Source organism: Stylophora pistillata, chromosome 2 (genome assembly GCF_964205215.1).
Source record: "Stylophora pistillata chromosome 2, jaStyPist1.2, whole genome shotgun sequence".
NCBI classification, from domain to species: Eukaryota; Metazoa; Cnidaria; class Anthozoa; order Scleractinia; family Pocilloporidae; genus Stylophora; species Stylophora pistillata.
The window spans coordinates 35509623-35524877 of NC_142520.1; the positions used below are offsets into that span (position 1 = coordinate 35509623).

General features: G+C 38.1%; 2 protein-coding genes and 1 pseudogene across 2 annotated transcripts; 1 reads left to right on the top strand and 2 right to left on the bottom strand.

Moving 5' to 3' along the window:
• Nucleotides 1-2073: 2073 nt before the first annotated feature.
• Nucleotides 2074-3716, bottom strand: LOC111334570 (piggyBac transposable element-derived protein 4). The gene is given in 1 exon segment (XM_022940360.2): nucleotides 2074-3716. A coding segment is annotated over 1 exon segment (561 nt). The 5' UTR covers nucleotides 3462-3716; the 3' UTR covers nucleotides 2074-2900.
• Nucleotides 3717-3776: 60 nt separating this feature from the next.
• Nucleotides 3777-5756, bottom strand: LOC148739277 (uncharacterized; annotated as a pseudogene).
• A 49-nt stretch (nucleotides 5757-5805) lies between these two features.
• LOC148739278 (adenosine receptor A3-like) lies at nucleotides 5806-7065 on the top strand. The gene has a single exon (XM_088749452.1). The coding sequence runs from the start codon at nucleotides 5806-5808 to the stop codon at nucleotides 6874-6876; it is 1071 nt and encodes a 356-aa protein (XP_088605578.1). The 3' UTR covers nucleotides 6877-7065.
• The last annotated feature ends 8190 nt before the right edge of the window (nucleotides 7066-15255 follow it).

A 15255-nucleotide genomic window follows, 5' to 3' on the forward strand; every position in this document is an offset into this window, starting at 1 on the left:
AGTCATTCGCTAACTATTTTAAATCTAGATGTGTTCTTTTGTATCTTGTCTAAAAGTGTTAGGGGTTACTTTACAGAGTAATCACAGGCTTAATGAGCATATTAAGGGTAAGCTACAGGAGGCCAATAAGTGTCTTTATGTGATAAGGTGTTTGCGCAAAGAGGGATATCAACAAACAAATGTAGATTCAATTTTTAGATCAATTGTTTTACCTAAACTAACGTATCGTTTACCCATATACGCCTCCCCAATACCTGTATTAACAACGGTCCAGAAGTTTCCACAGCGCTGCTTTAAACGCAAATATATTTCGTACCAAATTGATATATATATATATAGTGTATTGGAAGAGGTTGATCGCTCACTATTCAAGAATATCTCCAGTATGCCCGGTCACCCTCTACACCCTTCTGTTTCTAAAACGAAAGAAAGCTCAGCGCGCCTCCGGGTTCCTAGTAGTCAACTCCCTAGGGTTAATACCCAGCGTTTTAAAAATAGTTTTTTTAATAGGCTCTTCTTCAAATATAGAGTAGCTATCTAATGTAATGTCTTATATTATGTAATGTTGATAGCCTTGTAATTATTTTTATGTAAATTTTCTTCTTTTTAGCATTTATTTTTGCTTAAAAACAATAAAGACCTATTATTATTATCATTATTACTATTATTATTATTATTGAACAAGGAGATATAGAAACTCAGTTTTAATTACTGAGTAGTGAGGTACAAATTTTCAAAAACTGAAAGTTTTAGAATGTAGAGGCTTAATCAACATGTTGGCTACAAAACTCTTCTTCCATTCTTCCATTCAATTACTTCATCTTGATTCGAAGAAGAGCCATTGTTAGAAAATAGGACAATTTTCTTTTTTTTTTATGGTTTTGCTAAAGTAGAACGTTTTTGTGTAGAGATACTTTCCCCCCGTAGTACACACAAATTAAGTCTGAATTTTATGTAGGGATGAAAATGTGCTATTTTATTTATCCAACACTGTATCATATCTTGTCATGTCACAAACGATTTAAAGTCTTTCTCATTATGATAATTGTAGCCCTAAAGTTATTGCTCAGACCTTCCCAGTCGCCTTCTCAAGGACACTATGCTCTGGCCACTTAAGCCACTATGTAAAAAAAGTGACGCAGAATAAAGACGAGTGTTCAGCTATCACCGCCTCTGAATCAAAATTAGTTTCCCATTAGTCTGCTTTTCTTTTGATATAGCTTAAACAAGTAATTTCCTCTTTATTATAATGACACCGATCACGTTTTTATATCAAGGAAAATTTTAAAATAAATTAAATTCTCATCACTGATGTTTTCTTCTTAAATTAAATTTAAATTCAGCTCAAATGTTAGTAAGAAATAACTCTCCGTTTAAAGTAAAAACGACACTTTGATAAACCCGGTGGCCATGATGACATTTGTTATGTGCACGTGCAATGAGATAGATGTCAGGTCTATGGACAACATAGTTGGCAATCAATTATTCCAACTGAAGTGAAGAATAGGAAAACGAGTTTCTCTTTATCAAAACACTGACTTTCATTCAAGTCCAAGTCAGCTAATTTTTTTCTGTACCCAAACAGGCTTTACTATAGATAAAATTTATATATGAAGTTCATATATTTTTGAACTGTGGTATTAGATACGTGTGATGCATGATCCTCGCAGTAGAGAGCGCTATTTATGCAATAGCGAAAATCAGACCTGAAAAAAATTTCAGGCCTGTACGGGATTCGAACCACTGACCTCTGCGATACTAGTGCAACGCTCTACCAGTTGAGCTAACAAGCCAACTGGGAGCAGGCCGTTAAGTTGATTCGTACTAAACCCGTGATGATAAATCAGTATCTGATTTATCATCACAGGTTTATCAAGAATCATTTCCTTTCTACATGTATAACACAACATGAACTCACCAAGAGTTTCAGAGCAACCGGGAAATCAAGGTTCAAGGGCTGGGATGGTGATACACTGCACTATGAAATACTGCAAAGCAGTTCCTGGGCTTAGTAACTTACATAAACTTTTCCTCACACTGTGGTGCACTGCAGTAGGTTTCAATCAATCAATGTCAATCAATTTTTGTTTATTTATACCCCTTGCGGAAAATCTGAATTACAGGTATAGTCAACAAATTTTATACATGGAAGTAAGCTTACAAAAAAAAAATAATAAATAATGGAGTTTTATACATGTTGCTTTAAATAAGTGGCAAACTTGTTCGTTACAAACTTTCCAAAACGGTTAGTTTTTGTGCTTTTCACATAATTAGTAGAAGAAGACATGAGACTATATTTGTTACCTGGTTGAGCGAGGCGGCTTTTGACAATATTGAAAACAGGGTTTGACGGTGTCAGGGTACCTATAAGCTTCTTACAAGCTTCTTCGCGCCTATGCGCAGGCGTGGCGATCCGAGACGCAGCTAGCGCATCTGCATATGCAAGGTTCGGAAAAACAATGGCAATTGCGCGTTTCTGGTCCTCTTCTAGGGCCTGTGACAAGTACTGTGGAAGATTGGCGAATGTAGGTGTCGCATATTCCAGAAGTGGCCTCATGAGCGTGCAGTACACCCCAACAATGTCAGCTTGGGACACTTCACAGCGCTTGAGCGTTCTGGGGGCATATAGCCTGCGGTTGGTCTTCTTAACTATATAGTCCGTGTGCTCCCCTCAAGTCAAGTCGCACCTGTACCTGACCCTTACCTTCCTTGTAGCCGACCACACTGTTTCTTTTATGCTCACCCTGAGCTAGAATGTGATCTGTCTCAAATTCGCTGGGTTGGGGAGCTGGCTTTGCGAGTCTACCTGCAATGGACGCAGGAGGGTCGTCATACTCAGGAAAGCCGCAAATGTCTCAGACAAGCTCCTCCCTGAAGTGACTCAAGGTATAATCTGCGCTCTATCTGAAGGTAGGGTTATCCGGATTGTTCACCTGGTGCTCTCTGAAAAGAATAAAACCGTTAGCAACACCAATATCAGTCATGTCATAAAATAAGGTCTTCCATCACCTCATAGATTTGCGATGCACACTGTGGGTGGCTAGGATCTGGTCAGATCGGTCTGCTGCATTCACGTACTGATTCCTCATTGCAAAAACCTCGGGCTAAAGTACTTCTTTTGAACTTCACACACTACCAGATCTTGTTTTACGATTAACCTGAACAGTGTCATTAGCATTACCAGAAGTGGTGATCATAGAGACCACTTTATTGTCGACCCACTCCAAAGCTGGGCAGGGCGGATCCCTCTCCCACCACATACTACCCCTTGCTTTACCTTTCCCCGATTGCTTTCCGTTCTTGAAATTGGTTGGAAAGTCTCTCCTGGTATCCAAAATGGTACCTGTGGCAAGGACTCCATGCTGAAATAAATGATTCATAAGATGAACTGAAGTATAAAAAATGTCAATATACAACTGATAACCTTGATTATAGTAAGGACTAGTAAGTTGAAAAATCATCCAGCAGTGACAAACTGCCCTTAGGTTTCCAAGGATCGGTAATAATAAATCCACCTAGAAAAGTGGCAGAAAATTGCGTTTCATTAATAAACGCCGGGCCCCGATTAAACGCCGGCTTCGAAAAAAGGCCGGGTCAACACTGCCGATTTTTAATTAAACGCCGGGGGCGTGTAATCGAGAAAATACGGTACGTTTAACAACAACATCATGCCTAAGCGCAAATTTACTGATCCCTTTTGCAGCGTCTTACCCAATATAAATGTTGAAGTCTATGGTATAACCCCTAGAACTATCAACAAGTACCCACGGTTTTATTTACAACTTACTTGGTTTTTCCACTATGTACTGCTTGATGCCAGACCGGTGACGTGACTTCACCATACGCTCCTCGATGGCCATCTGTTATTTAAGCTGATACGATAGAACACATCTAGATTTAAAATAGTTATCGAAGGACTCTACTTTACGCAACTTATAAACGGGGTTCTCAGCTGCAGGATCTACAACATGCAAAAAGGCCATGAGCCCTTGAAATCGTGTTGTGGACAGGATGGATCTTGCCTAAAGACCATGGTCGAGGGTCTTGGTACTCCATTATTTCTCCACACTCATACCTACTTTCACTAAACCATAGTAGATCAGAAGGGCTATCAACTTGTATGTCTCCTCTGGTGTTGTGTCTTTCCCAGATCCATCCGCTTGAGCGTAACTCTCGTGGGAACCTTCAGTGATGTGTTGAACAGCATAGCTGTTGGTATGCTCAACAACACTATTCACCAGTTCATCAGTAAAAAATAGTTTAAAAAACTCAAGCGCAGTAGTCATCTTACCCCTAAGGAAAGGCTGTTGAAATTGTATCCCAGGAGGACGTGCAGGTACGAAGGAGGGGTGGGGGGGGGGGGGTGGAAACTGATGAGAAGAATTTCTCTCGTCCTCATCATCATATGATTTATAGGTATCCACTGAGGATAGGGGTGCGTGTGTTGTGGCTCAACGAACACGACCTCGACCTCTGACAGAACCTGGAGCTACTGAAACACCAGCTGTAGCACCTCGAACACAACCAGCACCTCGGCCGGGAGGTACCCTTTTACCCCTAAGAGAACGACGTGACCTTACAGGGTTGTAGAACTTACCTGCGGAATGGGATGTGGAAGGCACTGGATAGAAACACCATCGTCAGTGACTTCACTCTCCATTTCACCTTGGCTCTCACTCTCACTAACCTCTCATTCCTCTCCTTCAATCCAATCTGGATCTTCTGCTTGTTCTTATCCCTCTTCGACACTCTCTACTTCTTCTTCTTTAACATCCTCACCCTCCCTTGCTTCTCCCGGTTCGCAAAAGAGATGAAATACTACGTATATTTCATTCATTGATTTCTGACATTTTGCCTTGAAACAAGGACAAATGCGATGGTCAGACCTCAAAATATATAAAGCCCAACATATATCAAAAGTCTTGCACTTGTGATTCAAGAGTATACTTATGCATGCCTTGTTTTTCTTGTGACTTTTCGGCTTGTAACGAGTAGAACCACACCTAAAAAGCATACAAAACATTTTAGATAACATACTGGTCGATATAAATTGAAACATTAGTTCGGACGCGAACTGCGTCACTCGATATTACATCAGCCGATATTTCAGCGTGTCGCATTGTAAAATTCCATAGAAAGTTATTTACTGCGTCGCTTTAAAATCATGTTTGATCGCAATATATATTACTTGCATCCACAAATGTACATCTACAGGTTTGTCTCAAAGGCGAAAAAAAACAAGGATTCGCACGCGTGCACTTGTAATTCGAGAGTAAAACAAGTGATCTGGAGTCTGTCATTCTATGTCATCCACTAAAACATTTTCACAACGCGAACTCTTATGCATAATTTGTTTTCTTGTGAATTTTCGGCGTGTAACAAGTAGAACCTCATCTAAAAAGGATACAAAATATTTTAGATAACATACAGGTCGATATACATTGCAACATTTAGTTCGGACGCGAACTACGTCACTCGATATTACATTTGTCATCAGTTTATAATTCAGCGTGTCGCGTTGTAAAATTCCGTTGAAGATTATTTAGTACAAAAATACATGAATAATTGTCATGCTTTTTGACGAACGGATGGTTTTGTGGCATGAAGAGTACTACGTAGTAAATTATTAGTTCGAAATGTATTGTCTACTTTAATTACGTTGAATAAAATTAACATGGCATATAAACAACTTTCCAGCTGTTCTTACTTCGGGTTGTTGCAGAATGGTTGAGTTCCTCTCCTCTGTAACACCGCATCTTTCCCGATAAAACTGTTCTTCCTAAATCCTTCATTTACAAGTTTACAATGACTTACACGTCGGCAGTGAACGAAAGCCTGAGGAATGTGTCCGAATTTGCAACATGCATTCCTTCTAAGGCAGGAGGCATCGCATTGTGCAGTGCCTTCATATTATCATCTGTCTTTATCACTGCAGGAAACTTGCTCACTCTCGTTCTCTTCGCAGTTAGCAAAGCACCTCGTAAGAAAGGTTTCTTCCTCGTCATGAACATGGCGTTTGCTGATTTGATGCTGGGAGCCTTTGCCTTGCCCTCTTACATTTACTTAGTCGGAGAGTTATTTCAACTTTGGACAGCAAAATATGATCATCTGGTCTTCCAAATATTCTTCGCAGGTTTTGATACCTTGTTTGTGCTCGGCTCGTATCTATCTGCAGCCTTTATGTCCTGTGAGAGATTCCATGCCGTATATTGGCCGTTTAAACACCGATCATTATCCACCAGAACATACCTCATCGCCATTTTTATACTTTGGATACTTGCTGTCTCTCTGTCCACAATACTAACTTTGTTGACGTTTTTTATTTCAATTGAATCTGCTTTATATGTTTATATCCCCGTCTTGTTAAGTCTAACGATCACCATGTGTGTCTGCAACATCGGAATCTGGAGAATTCTTCAACACCAAAGAGTTACCTCACACCATCAAAACAGAGCTCTGCGAAGGAAACGCTTAACAAAGACTTTACTTTTTGCATCCACGCTGGCTGTACTATGTTGGCTTCCCTTACCTATCATGAACGTTTTAAAATATCTAACAAAGACAACAATACCATGGAATTTTTATTTCATGGTGAACATTTTAAAGTATTCAAACTTTTTTGTCAATCCAGTTGTGTATGCATTGCGAATTCCTGAGTTTCAGCAAGCGTTGAATAAAACTCTTTGTAGCCTATTAAGAACTACTGAATCTCAGGAGGCGCTTTATTTGCGATCAGCAATGAAGATGGGACAAATCGAAAGAAGAAACAAATCGGCTGCACTGAAAACGCAGGAGATAGAGCTACGAAATATAAAAACCAATCCTAGTCGCCTGCAAGAAGAGATTGAACAAGGTCATATAGAAACTCAGTTTTAATTAGTTGAGACAAGAGGACCATTGGCGTTGATACTGAGAAGTACAAGTTTTCAAACACTTAAAATTTTAGAATGCAGAGGTTTAGTCAACATGATGGCTGCAAAACTTTACTTCTATTCAATTACTTTATCTTGATTCGGAGAAGAGCCATAAATATGGAGTATTGTTAGAGAATAGGACAGTTTTCTATTTGTTTGTTTGTTTGTATAGTATTAAATATATTAAAACAGTAGTTTCACTAGCAACCTTTGTGGCTTCCCTTGGTGTTGATGTATGGGATCCCATGAAAATGGGTTCCCACTCCACTGATGAGCAAACTCGTGATCAGTGGGTAAAAAAGGAACAAAGCGTATGCAAGGGTGGGAATGAGTGTGTAAAATGAACATAAAAATTAGGTGTTAAAATTGAGGGAGCGACTTCTGTAACAACAGCACGCTCCTAAACTCAATTTAAAATTGTAAAAAATATGTTATATATTATTATTAAAATATAAAAAAAATAAATAAATAAATAAGTAAATAAAATCAAAATAAAATAAAATAAAATGAAGTTAAAATATTATCTAAGAGTAACTATTAGAAAGAGGGGGCGAAGTATTTAGGGTTAGGGTTAAATTGCTTATTTTTTATTAGAGTTTTGATTATAGTTAGGGTTAGAGATTTATTAGGGTTAGGGTTAGTGTTAGTAAGGGTTAGGGTTAGGGTTGGAGTTATATTAGGGTTGGGTTGGGGTTAGGGTTTGGGTGGAGTAAAGGTTAGTAATAGGCAAGGGTTTGCTTAGGGTTTGTTGAATTAGAATTATATTAGGGTTAGGGTTAGTGTTGGGGTTAGTGTTAGATTAGGTTAGGGTTGGGGTTAGTGCTAGTTTAGGGTTGTAGTGGGGAAAGGTTAGTCATAGGTAAGGGTTTGCTAAGGGTTTGTGGAATGGGGTGTCTGTTTTTGGCTGTAGGAAGGGAAAGGGGGTTTATAAAATAGGAAAAAAAAAATTTATATTATTGATGAAATAAAGTATTCTCCTTTAACAATTATTTTTATGGACAGGAGACTGTAGGAATTGGAAGGATATAGGTAGAGGAGGAGCAGTGTTGATCGAGGAGTGGTGAAAGAAGATGCGAAGTGTCTACAAAAGCTGCCCAAAGATGGAGAGAAATGGAAATCAAACCGGCCGGGTGAGGAGAGAAGGATGCATCGGCACCAAGGCTCCTTATGGTTGTGAGTCGTCAGGGGCAAAGCACAACCGAGCGAGGATGTTTCTAACCTGGTACCAGGTCAATGCCCGACATCCTCGTGCCGAGTCCTTGTTGAAGAAAACAAGAAAAACTACACAAATATAGTGAGAAATTAGAAAGTGATTGGAACCTATTCCAAAGGAAAAAATATATATATTTATATATAAATACAGTTTTTATAATATAGAGGGAGGTAAATATGTATACTAAATAAAGAAAAATTTCAGATATGATAGGAGAGAAAACTTATGTAAACAAATTAAAAGAAAAAAAAAATGATAATAATATTTTTGAGATATTACGGAAGAGAATGCAATGCTCATGCAGAGAAACAGAATGCGGTGCTAATACAGAAAAGAATACCAATGTATATTAAAAGGAAAATAATTAAATGAATAAAAACAAAAAACAAAAATAATAATTTCAAGTGTGTGTACACTGAACGGAAGTGTCACGAAACGGGAATTAGAATTAAGAGGGGAGGTGTGTTATTATTATTTATATGAAGAAAATAAAGATAGATACCTTGAGAAATATGAGAGGGAGCTGCCTTATCCTTAATATCCGAAGGAAAAAATATATTTATAACGAAAAAATATTTTCGCTACTGGCTCCGTGTCGCGAAATAGCGGAGTTGAGAGATCTTAATCTGGGACGGTCACTTCAGAATGGCGTGATCGAATTGCGTGAGTCTTATGACGTACGTGTAACGCGCGATTGCTCTTGGGAAATTGATGAAGAGTGTTCAATCGATCTTCGTCGTAAAAGGGATTTTGACCCTCGAGATGTCTAGAAAACGAATTATTTCTAGAGATAAAGGAGATAATTGCGTGCGTTAGCAGAAGGAATTGAATGGAGACGTCGATGTAAGGTTATCGGACGTTGTTGGAAGAGGGCGAGGACCTATTTTTGAGATCTTTCGTTCTAATCTGGCTGTGGAAAGTGATTAACTGTTGGAATGCATCGATCCATCTTTGCTGTGAATGGTTCGCCGAAAAGTATGGTGTCGAACGGTGAGTGAAATAAATTAAAGATCGGAAAGAGAATAATTATTGTATTGATTTATTTAAGTAGAGAATAGCTAGAGTAGATGTATCCAATCTATCAATGTAGACAATAGCTAGAGTAGATGTGACACAATAAATAAAGCGTAGAGCATACCAAGAGTTAAGTGGATTAAATTGTTCTGCATACTTTTACAATATAAAATAGATGTTAGTAACAAACAGCCAGTTTTTGATGGAGATAGTGCGGAGAAAGCCCCGCAAAAAAGGAAAGGCTATAAGTATAGAACGATTATAACAAATTCGAGTTTTGACAAGAATTATGTATAAAAATAAGTGTAATGAGCAAGGTTAAAATACAATTATGAGTTAAAATGCAATAATGAGCTAAGATATATTGCAAAATTCTTTAGAGACTATCAAAGAAAAATGTCGAAAGATTAAAATGAGGGAAGAATAAGGTAGATTCTTTAATAAACTACCTAAGAATTATATACATAGTGGCTTTAATGGTTAACTACAGTCTTGAAATGGAATTAAAGTGTTAAGGAAAGAACATCAGGGATGTCTTCTCTATATTTATGAGAATTATTGCGATGTAGTTTAAAAATAGCTCAAGGTACATAAATGTTTAAGAATGTAATGATCGTGTTGGAATCCATAAACTGTAAAAATTGAAATACAGAAAAAAAAAAATATATATATATATATACATATATAAGTATATTTTTGATGGCATTAAAATCTATTATTATGTGGTAATTTTCGAGTGTAATAGCTTATTGGTGAGTAGCATGGTGTGCAGTTTGGTGGTGTTGCTGTATGCTTTGGTGAGTTTGGGGATATGCATGTTGTGGTATTTGTATAGGATGTGGCGTACTATTTTGTCTGTTCGTGCATGTTTGTTGTATTTGCTGCGGTAGTAGATTGTAGATTTTTTAGTGGATTGGTTTCTTTTGGTGAGTTGTCGTCTTTTGTGACAGTGGTAAGGTAGCCAGGGGTAAGAGTTTTTAGTGATTAGTTTGTTGGGGTAGTCAAGAGCGGTCAGTCGTAGAGAAAAGAGTTTGTGTATAAAGTCGTAATCGTCTTTGGTTTTAGACAGTCTGCTGTATCGTACAGTTTCAGTCTTGATGATGCCTGTTAAAATGTTTTGTGGGTGATTTGATGAGAAATGGGGGTACATGTATTTGTGATGGGGTTTTTGGTAAATTTGATGGTGAATTTTGTGGTGTAGTATGGTGTGGTAATTGAGGGAAAATGTGAGGTCTAGGTAGTGAATGGAATGACAATTTGCAGTGAAAGTGATTGGGATTTGTGAAGGATATGTATTGGATAAATGGTTAATAATATCTGTAATGTTGTTTTTGTCTGTCAACAAAAATCCGTCGTCGATGTATCTACAAAAAAGGAAAAGTCCAGTGGTGTCGTGTTCCGAAAAGAAAGTTAATTCCCTGAGCAGCAAGACCAGGTCAGCAATTTGCCGGCTGTGGTAGCTGCCCATAGCAACCCCTTTGATTTGTTGGTAAACGTCCTGTCCTGATAAGAAAAAGTTACGGTTGTTAATAAAATTGTTTAAATTAAGTAAAAAGTCTCTGTAAAAGGTTGGTAGGTTTAATAGTTTGCAACTGGTGGTGATGGCATGGATGGTGTCTGAATGTGAGATGTTGGTGTAGAGTGATGTGAAGTCAAAAGTCGTTAAAGTAAAATTGTCAATATCGTCAACATAAAAGTTGTGAAATGAGTCCAAAAGGTCTGTTGAGTTGTAAATTAACGGAAAGGGAATGTTTCGTTCTTCAAAAATGTCTTTCAGTTGTAAAATAATTTTGTCAAGTTCTGTACCAAGTAAACGTGAGGGGTTAGAAGTCGTCCAGCTGTGTGCAGTTATAATGGGTCGTCCTGTTAGATTGTGAAGGTTTGAGGGTGAGGCAGTATCAGTCAGTTTATGTACTTTAGGTAGGAGTTTCATGTAAGGTAGTTGAAGTTTGTCTTGTGTAATAGTGTTAAGTAGCTTTTTGTCGGTTGAGGTTGAAAGTAGTTTGTTAAAACGTATTTGTAGTTTTCTAAGTAATTTGTTGGAGTTTGTTATAGTCTTGGTAAGGTCAAAATTGTCAATACGTTTGTATGTGGTGGAGTCTGTAAGTTGTCTGGTGTATTCGTCTTTAAACCATGTGATGGGCACAAGGGCCCATCCCATATTTTTGTCTGTCTTGGTAAGAATTATGTCATTGTGTTTGTTAAAGTTGTGGATGTGGGATGCGTGTGACTGTGTGATGTTGAGGTGCTGTGGATTAAAAAGGTTGTGTAAGTGTGTGGTTGACTGTAGGTATTGCTTGGAGTAAGAAAAGGTGTTGTAGACATAATCGATGATGTGGACATTAAAATATGGTTTAGTTTGTTCTTCTTGGAGAAGCTTGACTGGGTTTCTGTTTGCATAAGGGCGGTATCTGCGGTAGAAGCTTGTAGTTTTCTTTCTGGTTGATTGGTTTGTAGCTTTAAGTGGATTGGTTCCTTTGTAGATTAGGTTGTTAAGAGCGGAGTTGACTTCTGTAGAGATTGTTTTCTTTATGTTAGGTATGGTGGTAGAATCTGTAGTTGGTATAAAATTGGTTCCTTTGTTCAAAAGTTCTGTGAGGTCAGGGGAAAGGTTGATGTTTGTGAAATTGTGAATTTTGTCGATTGAAGAAAGTTTTTCTTTTTCTGCTGATAGTTGTGATTTGCGTGAGGTTATGCATTCATTTTCTAGTAAAATTAACTTTTTCCAAAAACCAGCTGTAAATAAGTCAAGCGTTGTGCGCCAGGGTCGTTTTGTGCGAGTTTTGTGCGCCAGGGTCGTTTTGGAAAATAACATGGGGCACGGTAGTAGATCCAGTAATGCGTCATTAACCAAGCAGGATGACTCAAACCTGAGCCAAGCGCTGAGAGCCAAGAGAGAGCTTGCCTGCAGGTTACGCAAGGACAAAACGGCTGCGATGCTGGCCACCGCCGAAAACGAAAAAAAAGAAGGGCTAACAGCCAATCAGTTCGCAGTTCGTTACTGGATTAGGTCAACTTAAAATCTCTTCAAGTTAGACGCCTTCAGAATTTTCTAAACATATCGCACAAGAGTTTATTTATCACTAACAATCCAAGATATTTAAATGATATGTTTACGTTTAGATCTACGTCCTATAACTTACGTGGTAATTACATCTTGTCCCTTCCAAAACCTAAAACTACAAAATATGGCCTTCACTCTCTCTCTTACTTAGCTGCTAACTTATGGAACTCTCTCCCCGACACCTTTAGAACTTCCAATTTTCTAGACTTTCGGCGCCAAGACTTCAGTATGACTCCTTTGTGTAACTATACTAAATTTAGTAGTATAATAATAGTTAAATAATGTTAAGATATAAATATTTATCATCATTAATGTATTATTATTCATTTATTCTAGTTTAGCTTATTCCTTTTACTTCATTTTAATCACTCGAAGATATTAGCTTGCAGCTACTCTTAAATTCGAGGTAAATAAATTTTATGTAGGTAGAATTTGCTGCAGCTTACACCGCTTGCGAAGCGAGCCTTATTAAAAGGCAAGGTAATGCGCCGGCGTAATATAACTCTTTAAGCAAGAATTTCTCTTAACATATTCATCTAAGGTAGTCAAAGTTTAAAATGTTATGAAAGCTGAAAAAGAAAGGGGTTCCTGTGTCGCGCTTATTCAGAGCTACAAGTTTGGATGAACGAGGGGTGGGCGCCTATTCAAGGAAATACGGTATATCGATTACTTGAGGCCGTGCGCGTTATTTCGTGTTGTTTCATAATTCATTTTATCTCATATTTCCCAGTTTGTCAGGAAATCAGTCGTCGTCGGGTGTTTACGTTCTACAGAAACGTCGCGTCGGAATTTCACGATGTAGTTTCGCAAAGAAATGTGCCAGCTGTTGTTTTGCCTTATTTTATTCATTGATTTTAAATTCATTCCAACACCCGCTACAAAACAAAAACAGATCAGACAACAACTATTGTGTGACTTTGATCAGTTCGCGGGGAGAATGCGTCTGATTTACATATTCCGACGGGAAGAAAAAAAAAACCCATCCCTGCCACGTCAAATCTACATGGATACCACCAATACAAAAATCAGTAGCCCTTGAAAGCTATTTAGAATAGGTTAAAAGTGACCTTTCAGAAATAGAAATTACAAAGCCAAAAGATAATTTGCTTCCGGCCGAACGCCAGGCGCTGATGGCCTTGAAAGGTGACTCTCAGTTAAACCTTAAAAAGGCCGACAAAGGAACAACAACCGTAGTCATGAACAAACGCGACAAAATTTTGCCGTTCCTTTCCGAAATGACAACCATTCTTTCAATCTTCCTTTCGTGATGCCAGGACTAAGAATTTTAACCTTTTCCTCGGCAGAAAAAAACTCAGATTCCAGAGTTATATGGTCAGACATGGAGTGTTTGTGGTGTTTCTCGAGAAACGTTGACCCGATAGCCTCGTCCTGAAACTGTAACTCCGCGGACCCTTTGCAATGCAGACACAAATGCGATAAGGGCTATTGATTACAAATAAATTGCATCACAAATATCGGTAACCTGAATATGTTTTGTGTTACTGTAGAATTCTGCTATGATGCATGTCATTTAACAATTGCAGGTATAACCTACCTTAATAACTTTGCAGAATACACAGCACTCTGTGTCCAATCCGGCCTCGCTTGCAAAGTTCATCGATATCTTCGTCAGCATCACCACCTTTTTGCTTGAGTAGCATTATCAGTGCCTTTTAATCAAGAGTAACTGTCATGAAAAAACACAAGAAGATAATATCAAGTTGAAGTTTAAATAGCCACACGATAGATCTCAAATGGCAGACTTTCAATTGAACACCACTTTCCCAGATATTTTTTAACACTGCCAAGCATACAATGGATTCAATAATACTATAACATGGCTAGACATGTAACATAAAAATATTGCAAAAGTAGAAAATAAAAAGCAAAGCAAAGCAAACTTTATGGATTCAATAATACTATAACATGGCTAGACATGTAACATAAAATTCACGCGACGTTTCTGTAGAACGTAAACACCCGACGACGACTGATTTCCTGACAAACTGGGAAATATGAGATAAAATGAACTACATAAAAAATATGAAGAGTCAAGATTGGCAGACATAAATAACTTGGAAATTTAACACTAAAGCATCTTCCATCAACCATTATTCCATTTTTCTCAATGGCATCCCTCTGGCGATTTAAATCTTTCATCGTAGAAAAATATAAATGGAGTACATTATAGTACTATCAAGACCCTATCAAGGAAATAAACCAGAAATTTCTCTTGATGTAGCCATAAAAAGTGATCATAGAAGACTTATAGAGGTTTTGCTCAGCAGCAATGTTGGATGGCAGGAGCAATGAAAATATTTTTCATAAGAAAGAATTTTTTTCCCATGGGTAAAATAATTTATTGTTCCTGCCATCCAACATGGCTGCTGTGCAAAATCAAACTCAGGCACTTTGCTGAATTTTTAATGAAATTTAACGGTATTATGTCATTTTTCTACCAAGCAGAAATGAGTTCTGATACACCACAAAACCGAGATTGCAAAAATTGAGGGTTACTGTCCCCCAGCATTGTTTCCAACGCTTACAGTAGGCTGCTGCTGTTAATTCTAATTTTCTCAGCGATGTCGCCGAGCATTCGCCCCACCTCAGGACTGTGGACCTGACCTGGGATTACATCTGATCGATGTCCACACTTCCTTGGCGACCTTCTCCTCCTTCTCCTTAGGTTTAACTCTGATGCTGGTCTTACTTAGCTGATTTTTATTATTTCTTCCAATAGGGATTCTAGCTGACTCCTAGCTTGATTGAGGTCGGCCTTTAGTCGATCGATTTCAATTCGAATAGCTGCGGAGGCATCACGAGCAGCTTTCAGCTCCTCGCGAAAGCCTCATCGCTTGGTCCAATCTTGCTAGTCTCCGTTTTTATTTTAAGCGAATTTATTTTATCAATCGACCAAAGATATCTCATCACTTCTCCTTCTTTGAATTTCAGCCGGAAGATGGCAGAAACAACTCCAAATAGAGAGGCGATGGCCACTTTGTTGTTCTGAACAGATCGGCCATCCAAGCTTCCGCTATTTTTCAAATCCG